The 19314-nt window shown below is 45.7% G+C and overlaps 1 protein-coding gene across 1 annotated transcript in view; it reads right to left on the minus strand.

The window, feature by feature from the left end:
• The window catches only part of maml3 (mastermind-like transcriptional coactivator 3), an 87569-nt gene that overhangs the window by 33430 nt on the left and 34825 nt on the right, over nt 1–19314 (minus strand). The window contains exons 2-3 of the mRNA XM_076145318.1: nt 11987–12724; nt 10723–11667 (exon numbers count right to left, since the gene is read on the minus strand). Coding sequence (XP_076001433.1) covers nt 10723–11667; nt 11987–12724 — 1683 coding nt within the window. The remainder of the gene's footprint in view (nt 1–10722; nt 11668–11986; nt 12725–19314) is intronic.

Genomic DNA, 19314 nt, shown 5'->3' on the forward strand with positions numbered 1-19314 from the left:
CTGGAGAAACTGGTCAAGTGCCACCATTGCAGAGAGAATTTAGACTCCATATAACCCCCAATACATTTGAAAACACACCAAGACGAGGCTTGTCACGCTCAGGCTCATACAACTGTGGAAGGCTCTTTAATCGCATGTTTGGCGTTATGCTATTAGCTTTATGTAACCCACAAGGAAAAAAGATAACATGCTTTACCATCACAGCTGCTGGGGCGGAATCTCATATGAGCATACAAAGAGCATACTTTAGACCAGGTCTGGACGGGCCGGTGGCTGTCTGTGGCCTGCGATTGGTTGGGCTTTTCTATAACGCTGTGAAGCCGTTGTTGTGGATGTAGCCTGTAGGCTTGTTTATGCTTCTCTGTCGGCAGGTTACATGCCTACGGCGAAGCCTCCACCATAACCTGCCGCGCAACTCTCCCTGAAAAATGTGACTACATGACTCGGTGACTCAGACAGCAACGACTGGTCTGCTTGCGGAGTTTGCATTTCCTTCTTTTTCTTCATCTCAAGAAGAAGAAGAAAGAAACAAAGATGGCCACTCCTTAACATTCCTACACCGTCTTCTTTCACTTCCGCTTTGCTACCGACCTCAAAACAGCCAACTAGCATTTTGGTCCTTGCAGACACACCAACACAGAACTGCACATGCTCACAACAACGTCGACACCGGTATTGGGAGTACGCCGCTGTTCCAATTAAGTATGAACTGGACTTTGGAAGTCATTCAAACCCCAAGCGCCATTTTAACACTGTGTTGCAAATGTTACAAAACATCAAGTAATAAAGAAAGTGATTTGGAGCAAAGCTGATGTCCAAGCATTGCTAATTATATCAGTATACTCAGAGGATGGAATCCAGCAGGACTTCGAGTCAACAGCGCTGAACTAAAAAGTCTATCAGAAGATTTTGTCACATTGCGCTGTGCTGGGCTAAACAATGAACCACAACCACCGAGGCAGAGCAGACGGGAACACGAGCAAGTTGTCTGAGCTTTATCCTTGGTTGAATCGTAAATGAATTAAATCAAGGGGTAAAGAGAGCAGCAAAAATGATTATTCTGTGAAAAATGTTGCAGATTATTGCTTTAACCTACTGCGCAAAAAAAAATACGGTGGAAAACATTTCAGTAAATAAAAATGACTAACATGAGCATAACTGCATCCTGTAGACTCCAATAATTAATCAAACTACGCACACTGTATGAGTGTGTGCGTGTGTGTGTGCGTGCGCGCGTGTGTGTGTGTGGATGAGAACCACTGTGCCAGTGGGAGAGAGGATAGGGAGGTAGGGAGTGTGGGAATAAAGACAGGGAAAAAGGAAAGAGATGGAGAGAGGGAGCTTTGCACAACCATCAATCACCTTCTTGGGGTTCAAGTTTATTTGCCTTCATTTTTCTTTGAAACACACAGCACACAGGAGAGGGAGAGGAGTTGGGCAATGGGGGAAAGAGAGAAAGAGAGAAAGACAGCCAGGAAAGGGATGGAGAAAATGATGTGGAGGCAGAGGGGAGGGTGATAAAATAGGGGGGTAAGGAACAGGGAAGGAAAACACCTGAAGTGAGAGAATGAAGAGAGGTGGGCAGAGTGGAGGAGTGTAGATGCGTGTGGAGAGGTAGGAAAACTGGGGAAGTAAAGACCTGGAAAATGCCGCTGCGTCTGGGATTCTGCCAATAACGGCAGGAGACTGTACGCGGACGTTCGCAAAGGCGTCTGTGGGTGTTAAAAGCTGCACTAGGGGGCAGTATTGCATTCACCAAACCTGATTGCTGAAGAATCCAGAATCCCGAAATCTGGTTTGACCCCACAAAAAAACCCCAAACGGTTTTGTTCTTTGCTGGCTTACAAGTCATTTGTTACGTGCACACTGACTCTCATCCTGAAAACTAAACTAGACTAAATTAAGCCGAGCGTACTTGGGGCCATATGATTTGTGTGCGTTTGTACGAATGCGACATGACTTCTTCTGGGTATACCTCAGAGCTCGAGTGGGAGATCAGCCCTTCACCACTACATCCCTCCTGTCCTCTATCCGCTCTCACAAACACACACCATCTCTGCTACAGTCTACAGTCTTCCTGTTTCTGATCTGACCTTCCCCATATCAAAACCACATTCAGTCTTCTTTCCCTTCATGCCATCTTGGTCTAGAACAACATCCAAACCCACGAGTCCTTCTTCCCCTTTTCTCATCCAGTTCTCTTGCCCATCTGCGATGCTTCCTGCCGTATTTCCCTGGTTACGTGACTCACAATCCCTCCTTGTCTTTCCGATCATTCTTTGTGTTTTACCAACACCATTGGACCATCTGACTCTGCCTCTTTTTGGTCTGTTTAGGTCTAGGAACTCTCATTCATTTCTACTTTACTCTGATCATTGTGTGTTTCTAGTATCATGGTATCTCAAGGCTGTCTGCAGTGACACTTTTGTTCGGATGAAAACATCAACTCGAGATGTGTGTTTCAGCAGAGCATTAACTGGCTGTTATAGTTGCTGCACAGAGCATATTGCTTCCAAAGGATATTAAAGGAGGGAAGCATCTCTATCACATTAATCGGTGTGCTTTGCCGTAGCTTTGTTTGTGATTTCCTCCATGTGTACAAGCTGAACTGAGATCTATGACAAGCGGGCACAGACTACAGACTGGCTGCAATAACATCGAATTTTGGGAGTATGTCTGCCACTTTGATGACAATGTGTCAAGTGAGCCATTTCCTGTGTGGCTTACTTTACAAAACTAAGGACAATTAGTCGAAATCTTTCACTGTTCCTAGCAAGTCAAGACTTTTGGTTGGGAATCTTCCACTGGCTGACACAAGTGAAGATCGTTGTATAAACTAGACGTCAGTGTCATGCTCCTGTTTTTATTTTTGGCAATCCCTCAGCAGTACTACCTAAGCGTCGGGGGGGGGGGGCGTTTAAGTCCACTCCAATTTGGCTGGCTAGCTGGCTGCACTTGGCCTAAATTGTGTACAAGAGTAAAGCACCAATCAAAAATGAAGCTTCCATGACAGTTCAGGACCTGTGGGCTTCTCTTACTGGATGCTTTTTATATAGTACCTTCAACTCTGCTACTTTGAAAATATTCAAATGGACTCCCTGCTATAGTAAGTTATAAAGAGAGAGGGAGAATAATTTAAAGGAACCAACCGCACAGTTCCTTCTTTAGCATGTTATACCACATGTTATTTGAACATAAGTTATATATATATTCAGATGTACGATGAATTAAATGTTGCGGTCATCCCTTGTGGTGCTAAATTTCAAGTATTTCTATCCTTTTGAATAGTTTGAACTGTCGCAAAGTATCAGATTTGTCATGACCTTCATATTCAAAAGTTCAATTCGAACTGCAAAGTGAGTATCTGCTATAGCTGCAACAAGAAGAGAAGAAAGTTTCACAAAAGGGAAGTGCTCAAATAAAGCATGTTTGATTTTGTTTGGGGTAACTGCCTTCCTAAATTCACACACAAACACACACACACACACACACGCACACACAAACACAAGGACACACACACACACACACAAACGCACACACACACACACACACACACACACCGCCTCCATGCATGCCTCTCTCTCCTTTTTCTAGTCATCTTCCTGCCACTCTCTTTTCTCTCTTTTCTCGGTATCAGGTACAAGTCTGCTGGATTAGGCTCCTTTAAAAGCGGATTAGCTTTGTCGGAGCCGTTTGAGGTAAATTGCTCCAAGGAGTCGATCCCCCCCACCAACCCCCACCCCCCCTTACCACCGCCATCACCTCCTCCTTCCTCCTCTGTAAGAGTCAAAATTCTCAACCTAATCCTCAAAGAGCTTTGCTGCACCTCCCCCTGTCCGGCACCCTCACTCTGCTCTGCCTTCTCCTCTCTCTCTCTCTCTCTCTCTCTCTCTCTCTTTCTCTCTCTCTCTCTCTTTACTTCAGTTTTTCTTCCTCCTTTTCTCAGCCCGCACAGAGGAGTGACGAGGAGCGGAAGAGTGATAGATGTGGGATGGGGGGATGGATTCAGAGGAAGGGTTGGGACTCAGACAGACACACTCACATGAACCATACAAGACTAGCTGCTTCATGTGGGTGTGGGTGTGGGTGTGTGTGTGTTTGTACCTGCTGTAGTGTGTCAGTGAATTGCGGTGAGTTATGCTGGCAATACTGGTGTGTGTGTGTGTGTGTGTGTGTGTGTGTGTGTGTGTGTGTGTGTGTGTGTGTGTGTATGTGCGTGTGTCTGTGCGTGTGTGTGTGTGTGTGTTAGCATCTGACTGAGCAGATGGGGATAGGGTGTGTTTTGGGGACAAGGGCGGGGTCACATCTGTGTCGTCCCTGGTGTGTATGTGCATGTGTATGCTTGTCTTTGTGTTTGTGTGTGTCTCACTTGGCATGGTGGCCACACTCAAGCCATCAACACAAACAAGAGGTGATTAGCAAGTTGGGACAAACACATTATTTCTCTAAATTGAACAACTGACCTCACACGCTTTCTAATCGGCATATCTCTCACTCTCACTCTCACACACACACACACACACACACACACTCTCTCTCTCTCTCTTCCACAACATGTCCAATAATTTTATTCTGTTTATTCTAGGCTGATATCCAATTTGTAAAACATTGATAGTGTGGTGTTAATGCAATCTGTAGCTGAGCCTTATGCCATATTTATCACTTAACTATACACAAGTACAACCTGCTTATAGCCTGGAACATTTGGACAGAGACAGCCTGTCGCGCGTGTGCACACACACACACACAGACAAACACACACACACACACACCACACACACACACACACACACACACACACACACACACACACACACACACACATGCTACCCCTGCCTACCCTCGTTTTGGAGCTGCCATTGATTTGGGCTGCAAGGTGCTGTGGGCAATGGTTTCTATGGCAACCGGCAGCCGAGCAAGGCAGCCAAAGTTTGAGCTGGCACGAGGAGAGTGTGTGCGCATGTGCCTGTGTGTGTGTCTGTAAGACCGTTTGTGAGTGTGTATATACGAGGTAGAGCAACCAAGCGTGCAATTGTGTGTGTGTGTGTGTGTGTGTGTGTGTGTGTGTTGCTGGCGGGGTGACAGCAGTCTGTTTAGTATGCAGCCTTCTGACTGCATCTCCCTGCCTCCCTCCCTTTGGCCCACAGACACAGCATAAGAATGATCTTACCCCCCACCACACACATACACACACACACACACGCACACACGCACACTCTTGGCTCAGTTCCTTTTCTACATATGCACATACTTACAAACAGTCACATGCACACATACTCAGACACCATTAGCCTAAAGAGACAATGTGTCATGACTGGTTTCATACAGAGTCGAGGCCTGCAGGTCAATATGAAGGGAGGGGGAGATGGAGAGGTGTGTGTGTGTGTGTGTGTGTGTGTGTGTGTGTGTGTGGGGGGGGTCATGATAGAAAGAAAAGCCCATACATTGCCACGTGTGTGTCAAAGTCATTAAAATGATCACTCAAAATAACGACAATTTTCCATTATCGATTAAACGGCTAACTATTCTTTTGATTCATCATTTAGCCTATAAAATGGATTCTCATCTTAGATTCACAAAACACAAAGACTTTAATTGTGTTTCTATTGACAAAGCCTTAAAATAACCAATCGATGATTAAAATTAGCAGTGATTAATGTTACTGTCTATCAACTATTCAGTCAGCTAATGAACATTGTTCCGTCCATCAACAGACACACACACACGCGATACAGTGACATTGTTATGGAAACGCAGCCTGTTGGTGGAAGTATTGACATTTCCTGGCCAACCCTGTATTCACACCCCCAGGGCGTGTCGAATGGGTGGAGATGGTCTGTCTCACTGCGTTTTCTCCCACAGTGCCGGAGCGAACCAAGCAGCCGTGGTAGGGGTGGGGGGGGGGAGGTTTGGGTCGGGAGGACCCCGGAATCGTTTTCCCTCCTGCTGCTGCAGACGCTGCTCACACACGTAGCCCGCACAGACAGACACATAAACACACAAGTGCGTAATAAAATCTACGGTACACGTGCTCTCGCAGTCGGGCACACACACTGTGTTATATGAGAGATGTATTTGCACACACACCCGCAGTTTTCACAAAACTGCATTTAATATATAGACACTGGTGTATCCTATGCATGCACACACTAACTTACATCTACGGCATGTGCATATATATGTGTATATACTGTATATTGCCAACACACACCGGCAGCCGCACCACACAGATACACAGCGTATTGATTACATGTAGTGAAGTGGAGCTCTGCACTAACAGCTCCCTCTATAAGCACCGGAGAGACAGAGTGGTTAAGGAGACAAGCAGGGGAGAACGGGGAAAAGATGTGGGTGAAATGGATGAAGGAGAGGAGAGGAGAGGAGAGGAGAGGAGAGGAGAGGTGAACAGCAGCAGCACAGAGCAATGCTGTTTGTCTTGTGTTTGCCTTAACAGGAAGCATCTCAGAAGAGACACAGAGAGACGGAGAGAGAGAAAGAGCAAACACACAACACAGCATCCTCCGTCCTGACCACCCCAACCCCATAGCTTCCTAAAGAGCCCCCCCCAGGAGCCTCTCTACAGGATCTGAGAGCAGCTCAGCTCAAGCCCTGACACGTGTGCGAGACACAGAGAGAGAGAGAGAGAGAGAGAGACTTCAGTTGTGTGGTGTGCATTGACTCTTGGGGGGCCAAGGTGATCAGAACATATGGGCTCATCATGGATCAATCTCACCTGCTCATCTACTTAACAGGATGTCGCTGTTTTGTCCACAATAACATCAGAACACAGATAGTTGTGTTGATGTGTAACATGCGGCAACATCAACACAAGTGACCATCTCAATGGGTCAAAGGAGGAAAACAGCTCTGACTCAATAACACAACAAGTGGCCGTATCCTGGTTCACTTCTTTTTCTTTTCTAAGGTTTTGTGGAGGTTTGTCTCTCATCTTCCTCCACATCTTGGTTGTAAAGTCTTGATATTTTGAAAGACACTTCAATTCAGATGGGAGTATTGGCTTCTAAAATACAGCATCGAGGGGGGACAGAGTGTGTGTTTGTGTGTGCGCTTGTGCGTATTAGGGGGCGACAGACTGAACTGGGGATGAAATGAGTACATGTGAGAGAGTGATAGAGGGAGGGAAGGTAATATCTCCTGCTCCGGGGGATAGATGGGAAAAGGGGAGAGAGAAATGACTCGGTCTGTGGCTGTGCTGACCCAGTCATCCCCCTCCTCCTCCTCCTCCTCCTCTCCCTCCTTTTTGCCCCTTTCTCTTGCCTTTCAAACTGTGGTTTAACTAAAAAGAAAAAAGAGGTTGCGCGTGTGCCGGACCCGATAGCAAACTGGATCCATGTGCGAGCCTGTCCGAGTGTGTTAAGTCTGGCACCCTTGAGACCTTGCGGGGTTCAGGGTGGTGAGGAGACGAGACTGGAGAAAGGGGTGAGGGGGATAAAGAGGACATGAAGGATGATGAGACAGGGTTCGCCTCAGCAGAATGAAAGAGAGGGAGGAGAGGTAGAAAGTAAGAAAGGCTTGAGTGTGTGTGCGCGCCTGTGGGTGTTTTTCGGAGACGGTTTATTTGTTTTGTGTGTGCGTGTCTGTGTGGAAGGGGGCTGGTGTCGTGACTCACTGGGCTATTAGCACCATCGCCGCTTTATGTGTGTACTGCAGTCAGTGTGCCACACGGCCACCTCGCACGCGCACACACACACGCACGCACTGGCGTATCCTAACACATGCGCACACACACACAGTCATACCTCCCGCTTCAATTTATCAGGATGACACCAGACGCCCTCCTCTGAGGCCAACACCTGTCAATCCATTCTCTTCCAATCATTACTCAGATAACCCCAGAGACCCGCCTCCGCGTTGCTAGCTTCACGCAGCTGCACACAAACTAGTGCAACACGCTGCATTCATCTCACAATCATTCCGTCTCTCTTTCCCTCCCTCTCCTTCTCTCTCTCTCTCTCTCACACACACACACTTGAATGATCGCATCGCCTGTCACACACAGAAAAATCACACAAACATCTTCCAATGCGCATTTGCCTCCCCACTTGCTACTTCCACTGAGACATCCACCACTGTGGCGACGGTAACCGCGACAACAGGCATAAATTAGCGTCATGGCGATATGCAAAACGAGGGAGCAACAATTAAAGCTTGACTAATGAGCTTTTGAGGAGCAAGGCTGAAGTTTCCCTGAGCAGCTGCTAACTGGATTAGCCTACACACACAGAGAGACGGAGACAGAGAGAGGGAGAGGGAGGGTGGCAGCGATGTGTAAGCACCACCTGTGTGTCGCTGTCGACACACACACACACACACACACAAAAGCGTAATGTACACGTACACACGTAGACAGGGAAAATGTAAATCCACGCACACAAAATTTAAGCGTCTCAAAGGACACCGACGTTGCAAATACTGCTCCATCACAACTACACACACCTGCCACCCATGCAAACACACACACACACACACACACACATACACGCACCTTCGGAGACCGAGCTTTTACAATAATCGATAGATGTAACAGACAGTGGACGACCTAGAATGGCATCCTGATATTGACGAGTCCTCTATCTAGCTCACAGCCCAACCAAGTCTGCGGCTGCAATCTGGGGAACTAGAAGACATTTACTTCAAAGAGGACAAAAACAAGAAATCAACGTGTCTATTTGAGCGCGTCAGATAATTTTCGCCGCCTTAAAAACCATGGCGACATATTCCAAAGTGGGCAGTTTGCAACGTGGCCTCTTTGTTTCCATGCTTGATTGAAGAATCACCTGTTAAAGCACTGATTACCACGCCTCTGTTATAGCTGACAAATGCTGCTAATTGCCATTCAATCTGGTGTGAGCCACCTTAGCCACCGCGTTGGTAAGTGTGATTAAATTACTTCGGGGTAGTGAGTGCTGCGTAGTGACAACATAATGCTTCAAGAGAGCATCGCGCAGTAATTGTTATGTTGTCCTCTTTTGTCACTTTGTTATTTACAGCACGTTTCTGATCGTACACTACAAAGTTACTAATTACAGCGTCAGAGTTCAAATGGTTTCGATGCCTGACAACTTCTTTTTTTTTGGTGACACTTTCTCTCCTTTTTGTTGCACTCGGTTGTGCATTGCTCACAAATCTCCTTCCAGGCCCTTGGCTTTCTTTTTAATATGCTCCATCTTCACTCGAAAATAAATCTCTCCCTCCCTGCCTTTGCCTTTCTCCTTTAAGTCATTCTTTTTTTCTTCTCTACACATCCCTCTCCACTCTCTTCCCGGTCTCCAATTCCCCTCTGCTCGCTGAAATAAATCTCCGCACCCCCCTCCAATCTACGAAACGCACACAAACATGCATGTGCACGTATTGGCACTTCCTCACACACATACAAACACACAGCCCAACAGGCAGACGCCACAAAGGCCCCATTTTAATAAATCTGCTGCTTTATTGGTGCTGAGTGTCTCTGGCAGAAAGAAAGGGGGGGGGGGGGGGGGGGGGGGGAACGCAGGGAAGGAGCCTCATCGGAGGGGAGAACACAGACTGTAACCATGTCATAAAGATGGGGGTGAGTGAGAGAGAGAGAGAGAGAGAGAGAGAGAGGGAGAGAGACAAACACATGTGCTGTGTGCGTCAATAAGCTAGCACAAACACCAGCGCACACACTTTGTATTGCCGTATACACAGCGGCGCTGAGATAATGAGAGAACACAGTAAGGAAACCATAAGGTTTTGCCGGTGTTTACTTGCTGAGGCATCGGCCCCGCCACACTTCCTTAACATGCTCCGTTCTGCAGAGGTGAGAGAGTGACACCTGGCTGAACCACTGGAGCATTCAGAGTGGGCTGGCCGGTCGCGAGGCTCGGAAAACAAACTGCCTGAGGTGGGCTTGTGGTAATGACAGCAGCTAGCTTGGCTTAGTGGTCCAATCTCAGCCATCAGTCAACTGTGACAGATTGGGGATATGAGCTAAGAAGCCGTTTAGCTTTGGTGTTTGGCGTGGTGTGTGTGTGTGTGTGTGTGTGCTTGTGTGTCAGGGGGAGGGGGGCTATCAGTGCTGCTAGTGTTGCAGAGGCATCAATACACTCTCGACAGGCCATTTTCCTATGCCTATTCCAGCCCTGGCTTGTTGCTGGGGCAACTACCGCCATTTTGCCTTCTCCGACTAAGTCTCTGGAAGATTTCTATAAAACAGTCATCTATGTTCAATATGCTCTCGCCTTCTGCTCACCTTTTAAAGTCAACAACCTAGCTGGTTGTGTCATTATACGCCATCGGTCATTGGTGGTGATAATGTGTAAAATAAATATGCCTCCAGAGTGTTAGTAATAGACATTTGACATGTTGTCAGCAGCCTGCCACTGGCTGCTGATAAGGACCGAGGTCCCTTGAGGGCATAGCCAGCACTTCAATATACGAAGCCAAAGGATTTAGCAAACTCAAGTTGTTAGGGGCTCCTTCCTCCTCTGATGGCTGTGGGGTGAGTGCTCCTTAAGAACCTCAACCAACAACATGGCGCTCAGAGCTCATCATCATCATCACAATAACGTCTTTCCGATGTCATCTCAAGAGTTCTCCTTGAATTGGAGCTCAACTCGGCAGCCATCACACAAAGCAGGAAAAAGTGTGACTGTACTTGAAGGCACCAATTGCGTATTACTCTGCCAAGCCGGCAGCTTGAAAAGAACACTGAAGGGCAGGAAACATCTTTCTTACCTGCCCGTGAGGCTGCATGGCGTTGTAAGGCATGTTCTGGTTCAACACTTTCTGCTTCATCAGCAACATCCTCTTCTGCTCCTCAGTCAGGTGGGCTGTTTGTCCCGGGATTGGCCCCTGGGTCTGGCCTGGCCCCGCCCCCTGGCCCCCGCCTCCTCCTCCACCTATGTAAGGAGGCATCATTGGGTTCTTAACCTGATTGTTCCCTCCCATGGGCGGAGTCATCCTCTGGCCCATGTGATCGACCCCAGCTGCACTGAAGTGACTGAGTGGTTTGGTGTTGTTGTAGGACAACATGGCTGCTGTTTGCTGCTGTTGTTGCTGTTGTTTGGACAGCGCATTCTGACTGATGCTGTTTGGCTGCTGCTGGCCCATCATGCCCATGTGGTTATGAGGGAGGTAGTTGTTCATGGGGGCTTTGGGCCCATTGTTAGGGGCCATCCCAGCCACTAGGGAACCTTGTGGCGTGTTAAAGGCTTGAGGTGGGTACATCATGGGGCTGTTGGGTTTGTCCTGGTTAAAAGGACCAGAGCTATAGGGGCTCGTTGGAGCTCCTGCAGGGGACCAGTTAGCTGCTTGTTGCTGCTGCTGTTTCTGCTGCAGCAGCTTAGCACGCTGCTGAGCAGCCATGGCTTTCAGCTGCTCCGCTGGAGAAAGTTCAGGTGTCACTGGCCCTGCCGGCTGACCTGCAGGGGCAAGCCCAGTCGTTCCAGGCCCGGTTCCCACCTGGCCGACCCCTGGACCTGTGTTCATCATGAATCCATTTCCAGGCCTAGAGACGGCTTGTGTCTGAGCCTGGGTGGGGGTCTGAGGAGAGCGAGCCACACAGTTGTGCAATGGGGAACCTGATGCCATGGCAACAGCTGGAGACTGCTGCAAGGGTTGCTGAGGAGGCGTTCCATTGGCAGTGGTGGCAAACTGAGGACCCGACGATGATGGACGGACCTGAGGAAGACACCAAACCCAAAATTATTCACAGGTTTGATAGACAAGAAGTATGAAATAAAAAACAAAATCTGAATAAAATTATCATAAAAAATAAATTCCCTCAGGTAAGTTTACCATCATCAAATGTAACAACTTCTATAAACTATCTTTCTCTCTCTATAGTACATATTTATATACAGTAATATCTAGTGCCTCACCTACATTTGAATTAAATTAATGTTGAATTTTGAACAATCATCAAACATTGATGATCAACATTCTGTGACAGTTTTAGTCAATTGTTAAAGGAAATCATGTTGTTCTTCGTAGTACTGACCTGTGGTGAACCCATAGAAACCTGTGGGCCCCCCTGTGGAGGCTGCGGAGGGGGAGGCAAGGCTGCTGCTGATGCCGTACTCCCGACTGGTGCCGTCGTATTCCCACCTGCCTCCTGTGGGCCCGGTGTCTGATTGTTTCCTGGCCTGCCAAACTCTGCCTCTTTCTTATCCTCGAAGTCCTCATTGAAGAGGTCGTGCATGTCGTCCTCTGGCACAGTATTGGCCAGCTCATCGATAAGCTCCTGCCACTCTTGATCATTGAGGTTGATATCAGAGAATAGCTTGTTCTGATTGGATAGAGATTGAGGATCAGACGACTCCATCCCACCTCCGTCATCCAGTGGCTCCTGTTTCAGGTCTTTGAGGAGGCCAAAGCTATCCTCCAAGTCCAGCGAGCCATTCAGCTTCATGTCCGGGAGATGGTTGCCACCGTTCTTGCCCAGCTCATCTGTAGTTCGGCCTGACACATGGTTGCCATTGCTGTTTGTAGTGTTGTTGCTGGCTGAAGTGTTGGGCCCACCCAGTAAGGGCTTAATGTCCATTTGGTGCAGTGGAGATATGGGTGGAACATTGTTGTTATTGTTGTTGTTGGGGAGGCCAGTTAGTGAGTCCAAACCGGCGTCCTTCCGTACCCGTTTGTTGGTTGGTGAGTAGCTTCCCCCATCACAGATGCCGTTCTGGTCTCCGTTAAGGGGCGACCGAGCGCTGTCCAGTTTCCTCTTTACGGTCTCTTGGAGCTGTAGCAGAAAGAAGAAAGACAGTAGTTTAGTGACGGAGGGAGAACAGGAATGAGGCACTTCAGAATTGGGAAAACATCCTGTATTTACAATGTAAATAACACAATGGCATTTGATACCGAATCATTTTTGCATTGGCCTACAAACAGACAAGATGCTCCAGTTAAATGCCAAACCTATGGTTGGACTTCAGCAACCACTGCATAGGCCACTAGACTTAAGAGTTTCACTGTTTCTGTCATGACACAGATGAGATAACACCAGGGTGCTAACAAACACAGGCTGGCAGTTAAGGTAATCACTATCATAGACCAACGTGGTAGAGGAGAGGAGGTGTACAGGGCCAGCAGACAAACTGAGACAGGACAGGAGGCAAGGCGAAGAAAATCTCGACGACAAAGCAAGACAGGAGAAGAGTAGAGGCTGCAGTATGCTTCATCCGAAATAGACCTCCAGACTTATGGACGCTGTGTTTATAACTGAAAGGGGACGAAACACCGACCATTATACAGTGTGTTTTGTGTGTCTAATTTCAAAGTGATTAAGCCTATAAATAGCAAACCTCCACTTCTGATAGGGGATGGGTTGTTTTCTTTAAAGGAAGTTTTCAAAATGAAATGAAAAAGTAATGCAGAAAAGACGTTTTAAAAAGACAAATTGAATGTAGATGTTGTGTAAGGTGTGATGAAGCATGAAGTATGCATGAATGCAGTATGCTTCATCCGACACATCAGTCAGAGAGGAGGAATCTGTAGACCCTGCTCACAACTACAAAGACACACACACACACAAACACACATATACACACACACTCACACTATCCCCTCCCCTTTTAATAAAAGCACGATTTCTGCTCCACTTTCAGCTGTGGGCAATCGGAAAAGGTACAAACACAGGTGACGTCCTGCGTAACAGTGGAGGCAAATGCTCCTCTGTTCCATTGTGAGGACAGAAAGAGAGCTGGCAGCCAAAGAGGGTTTGGTGCATATTGGGATTTTGTGATGGCAAAACTGGGTTGACGATTGAAGGGGAGAGGGTGGAGGGGGGCGGCTCACACTGCTTACATTCTTTCTATGCAATTCACTGCAATTTTATTAACTTTCAGTCTCAATGTTCCTGGTAAGTCCTGTTAATTTCATACCCTAATGGAGTTGGCGGAGAGATAGTGAGTGCTATTAAAATGACGGATGGGAAGCAGGGACCTCATCTATGAAAGGGTCTCAGGGCACACATTTTGTGCTTCCATTCAAATCCAAGCCAGAGATGAAAGTTAAACAATCTTTGTTTCCTTATTTCATATAAAACTAATTTGTACCATCCAATGCAAGGGTACTATGTACAGAGTTACACTATCAAATATATTCAGGTTAAAATAGATACTCTTCATATTGGATTGCAGTTGGCAGCACAATTATAGAATCAATAGTTAGCCTATTATATTTGTCCAATAAAACAATAAGCATTATTCTTTCTAACTACAAGCAGCAATCCAGTAAAATTAATTACATTATTTGTTGACTCTAAAGTCAAATATCATTCCACACAGGTGTCCTTGAAAAAAAGAAAGAAAGGTCAACATAGTGTGCCGCATCTCCTACCTGCTAACACATCAAATTAAACTCTTTATCAAATGTTGCTCTTCAGATCATGTTGATATAAACAAACTCTTAAATGCCAGCAAAACATTCTGTAAAATGTACATGGCTGAGGAGCAGTAAAATATTTTGTACGATCTTTGTTCTTAACCGTCACATAAAGAGTCAAACACACACACTCACACACTCACACACACAAAAGAAAAGCACCATTGATGTGCATGTGTGCAAATGCCTGCTTGGCTCTTTTGGCTCTTTGTTATTCAGATGGAACAGCAGACAAAATATATTCAGATTGTATTCTGACCCTGAGGTGGACCCACTCAAGCTGGCAGACAGACAGACAGACACACACACACACACACACACAGGAACACACACACGCACACAAATCAGCCTTTCTTGTCATTCTTCTTTTCTTTTTTTCCGTTTGCAGCTTTTTGTGTTTGTGTGTGTGTGTTTGTGTGTGTGTGTGTGTGTGTGTGTCCATACATTAACTGTGCATGGTTGGTTGGTTCTAGTGTTCCCCTATTCTCAACAATGATGGACAGTCAGACTAATTATCTTTATAGCATGATAAGCATTATTATTATTGACAGCCAAAGCTGCACTCTGTGTGTGTGTGTGTGTGTGTGTGTGTGTGTGTGTGTGTGTTGAATTCTTATGCTAGAGTAGCCATTAGTGGACCAACTGGGGATAACAGGAAAACACACATCTCTACGTTCATGACAGAGCCCCATCAATTGTACATGTGTGGTCGTGTGTGTGGTCCTAAGATCAATGGCTTTAAATAATTGAGATCTCACCTATGCAACTTTGGGATGCATGGTGTGTGTGGGCGTGTGTTTTACACACACCCTAAATGCCAGTGATTCATGTTGATAATAACAGACTTGCCTTTCAAAGCCCACCTATAAAAACTCCCATAATTACCCAGGTGGTGTGAACCGTAGCACACAAAAACACACACACTCACAGATCTGCAAACACACCTACCTTTAAAAATTATTACCGCTTTAACATCATTGATAAAACCATGAACGGAGACGAGGTGAAGACAGGCAGACAGTGAGGAAGACATCAATGGTGTTTCCTTTAAGAGTTTTTCAAGGTTTTGATTTGTGGTGAGATGATAAAGAAGTAAGTCCTTTTACGTGACGTCTAGTGTTTAATTTCTGCTTTAGAGGTGACAAATGTTTACAGAAGCATGCCGTGTTTTGAGTGGACAGAGGAGAGGACAGAGAAAATAAAATGTAAATCTAAAGAAGACAGAAAGGAACAGCACAAATAGAAAGCAGTCAAACAAAAGTAGATGCCTGAGAAAAGGGAGCTGTGCAGCAACAAGGACATACGGTACAGCAGCTAACACTGCAGATGAATGTTTGACTACAAGCATTTGGTCGTTGACTCCAGCTCGTGAGACACACTGACAGCTCTGAGGATATAATCGTGAGAACCCTGACAATTTGAACTTTGGTAACTCGCTGGCAGATTCATCGACGTTGTGTGCAAAACTGGAATGGTAATAGAGCTAGAGAGACAAACAGAGACAGACCCTTAATAGAGGCTATGATTCCAAATTGGTTCCTTCTGCCAGTGGACACTTCACTGTTCATGTCCAACATGTGTCCACTGAGAGAAAGTGACAAAATTCAAGTGATTGGACTGCATTATGTCATTTTATATGTTAATATCCAACTGTAGTTATTGAATCAAAATGTATATCTTCAACAAATAAATAATTGTGGCCATGTACTGTGTATCTCACACTGAACTGGCAAAGTGCAATCAAGACCATAAGATATGCTTAGGTAGAGTGAGTGAAACCGAGAGTGTGCACGGGTGTGTGAGAGAAAATCAAGGAAAGAGAAAGAAGTGAAGAAACCGAGACAAAGAACTTTGAGGTAGTTTAATCAGACTGAATTGCTCTGGGAGAGCCGAGGAAAGGAGCATCGGCATAAAAGGACGAGAGGATGTAAAAGAGCAAAGGGAGGGAGAGAAAGCTTGTTTCCCCTCCTGCGTCTCTCTGTGTTCTTTGACATAAACACCTGCTGACTGATTCTCTGCTCCCACAACACAGAGCGAATGACAAAGATACAGAGAGACAAAGGTAAGAGTGGGCACGCGGTGAGCGAGCGCCAACACACAAGAGAGCGAGTCACACACACACACGCGCGCACACACACAGAGGAACACCGGATTTATTCGTCAGGCAGATGGTCTTTTTCCTTTGAGTGGAGGAGCTACGAGAACATGAAGACGGAGAGGAGAGAGAGAGTGAAGCAGGGAGAGAGGAGGGGTGGGGTGAGGGAGAGATAGGTGGCGTGATGGAAAGGTATAGCGCGCCAAATGACAGCGGGGAGCAAATGATGAGAGGGTGATCAGAGAGAGAGAGAGGGGAGAGAGAGCAAGAGAGAGAGAGAAAGCTAGAGAGATGGAACCACTAAGGTGCTGCTGTTGTTATAGCAACCTGCTGCTCTGGTGCTTTGTGAGCTACATCCTCCCTTCCTCCTCCTCCTCCTCTTGCTCACTTACTCACTCCCCGCCTCCCCTCTCACTCTCTCTCTCTCTCATCTGCCTCTTCTCGTCTTCACTCGTGTGTTCTTTCGCTACGGGCTGAGCATCAGATTGAGTTGGTAATAAAGTCGCCGTGTTAAAAGAGTGTGATGTTGAAACGAAGATGTGTCCACAATGTGTGGATATTTGTTTTTGCATGCATGCAAACAAATGTAAGGTGCGGGTGTGTTAGTAGGCACGTCTCTCCGCTTCGTACCGGCAGCAGAAAGCTCTCTTCTGTTTCCTTGGTACAAGTAAAACATATTCCCACTGCAGTAATTATCATTAAATATACTCCACCACTACTACTACACTGTTTCATCTGTGCGTGAAGGGATTCCTGTTCATCCTCTTTTGTTGTACTTCATCTCATTCTCTTCTTTCTTTGATACTCCCTCGACTTCTTCGACATTTTTGCCAGTAACAGGCATGATATGGTCGTGCGGGCACACATATGCGCAGACTAAGTGGTTGCTGGCCACGGTAAAAGAGAAATCAGTTAACCACCGAGCCAGAGACACAAATTTACACACGTTACCAGTTACAAAGACAAGCAGAGAGATGGATCTCTTTGAGTTTTGCTCATTTATTAAGCACAGTTTGATTTATCAAAGATTATTTGTACGAATTCAGAGTTTGACCTGAATTAGCAAAGAGCTTGTAGAAGTCTTTTTATCTTACAACTAAGATAAAAAGACTACAGATTACAACTACAGATTACTTCCAAACCACCACTGTTTTGTATGTGCACACACAGACACACACGTGTGGTAAGAACATAAACAGAAAGGCATGAAGCTGGAAACGCTGAATAACGAGCTTAATTAAGAGAAACAATTCATGAGATCAAGGTTATTATTGTAAAAGAAAAATGTATTGCAAGGACAAAAGCATTTTTGACTAAAAGCACCGGAAAAAAACAAAACTGGTGAGACAAAACCAAACACAACAGAAATAAAAAACAATACATGCAAAAATTAACTAAAATAAAATAAAAATTAGTGGAAATGTATATCTGTCCTTTCTATTTAGGTATTTGGAAATCCAGAAGTAAGTCTATAGTCCATACCAGCTACCCCTCCTCTCTCAATGGGCTAATCAATGAAAAACGTGACTAATGACACAGAGGGTCAATGTGGAGCCAGGAGGTGGAAGTCAAAGTTTGGTTTGTCAAAGTGACAAACTGCTGGGGAAGGCAACCGGCCTTTCAGATTAGACTGAATTTCACTTCCTGATTTCTCAGCTTTTAAATGAGGTGCTATCCCTCCATCTGAGAAGCCCTTCCTCTCACACTTGATGTTCAGTGATAGTTCCCTAGTGCCGAAGCTCGTGTGCAGAGAGTGCAGGTCAGGTATACAATTGATATTTTTCATAAAACACAAATTGGTGGATTTCTAGAATTGTAATGCTTTTAGTGCTTTTAGACTTTTAGTGCAACGAGATGTCTTGTAGGTCTCGAGGTGCAGTGACTTCCGTTCTTTCAAAGACCTTTGTGCGGGGCCCCAAGGCAAACTTTAGTCTTTGTTTATTTCTACTCCACGATTGGTCCAGATATCACATACTTTAAAAGGTTCGGCCAAATAAAATAACGGAAACAAGGAGCGACGACTCAAAGGTTAGAAATCAAAGGTGCTAACGTCAGTAATCCCACTTTTCTGAGCCATGACATTCTTGCAGAGAAGACCCGAGAAATGAACTGTAGCAACCAAAAACCTCCTGCTTGCGATACACAGTCAGGGAATACACACTGCAGAAATCAACTGTTTAGTTTAATCAACCTATCAACCAATATTGGCCTTTGATAGTTATCTATAAAGCCAATAAAGGAAATGTTCAGACTGATTCCACCAAAACCAGAGGTCTTTATAACTGCTACAACTAACCAACTAACAACTAATGTACTGTTTAATAGACCGTTGTGATTATAAAGTGAAACTAACGGGTAGAAATAACAGAATATTTGCTTAGGATTCCAGTCAAGATTCTGTGGAGCAAAAGTGCAACAATTACTTTGGTGAACGGACAAAAATCAGGCTGTCACGAATTGGAGATGATTATGGTTGATTTATTACCAAAGAACCTGCATCAAATGAAAAATACAGCACCCATCAGGTTAACACACACACGCGCACATCTAATCTAATCACCTAATCATTTAGATTTCATTTTGATTCACTGGGACGAGCCAGATTGTGTGTATGTGTGCGGGCATGTGTGTGTGTGTATGTCTATTTGTACCTGGTCTGGCCCACTAGACTGTGAAATAAGTCAATTAAATCACACAGGTCTTCAGTAAACACAGCTGCGTACTTGCGTATACTGTGTTTGTGTGTGAGTTAGTGTAGAAAAACGTCTTTTCTCTGACATGTGTCCCCAAGTGTCCTATTTTAAACCTAATTGAGGGTGTGGTGGGATATAGGGTGTGGTGAGAAAAAAAAT

This window comes from Genypterus blacodes, unplaced genomic scaffold, assembly GCF_046128005.1.
Source record: "Genypterus blacodes isolate CSIRO-AG114 ecotype Tasmania unplaced genomic scaffold, CSIRO-AGI_Gbla_v1 ptg000030l_1, whole genome shotgun sequence".
Taxonomy (NCBI): Eukaryota; Metazoa; Chordata; class Actinopteri; order Ophidiiformes; family Ophidiidae; genus Genypterus; species Genypterus blacodes.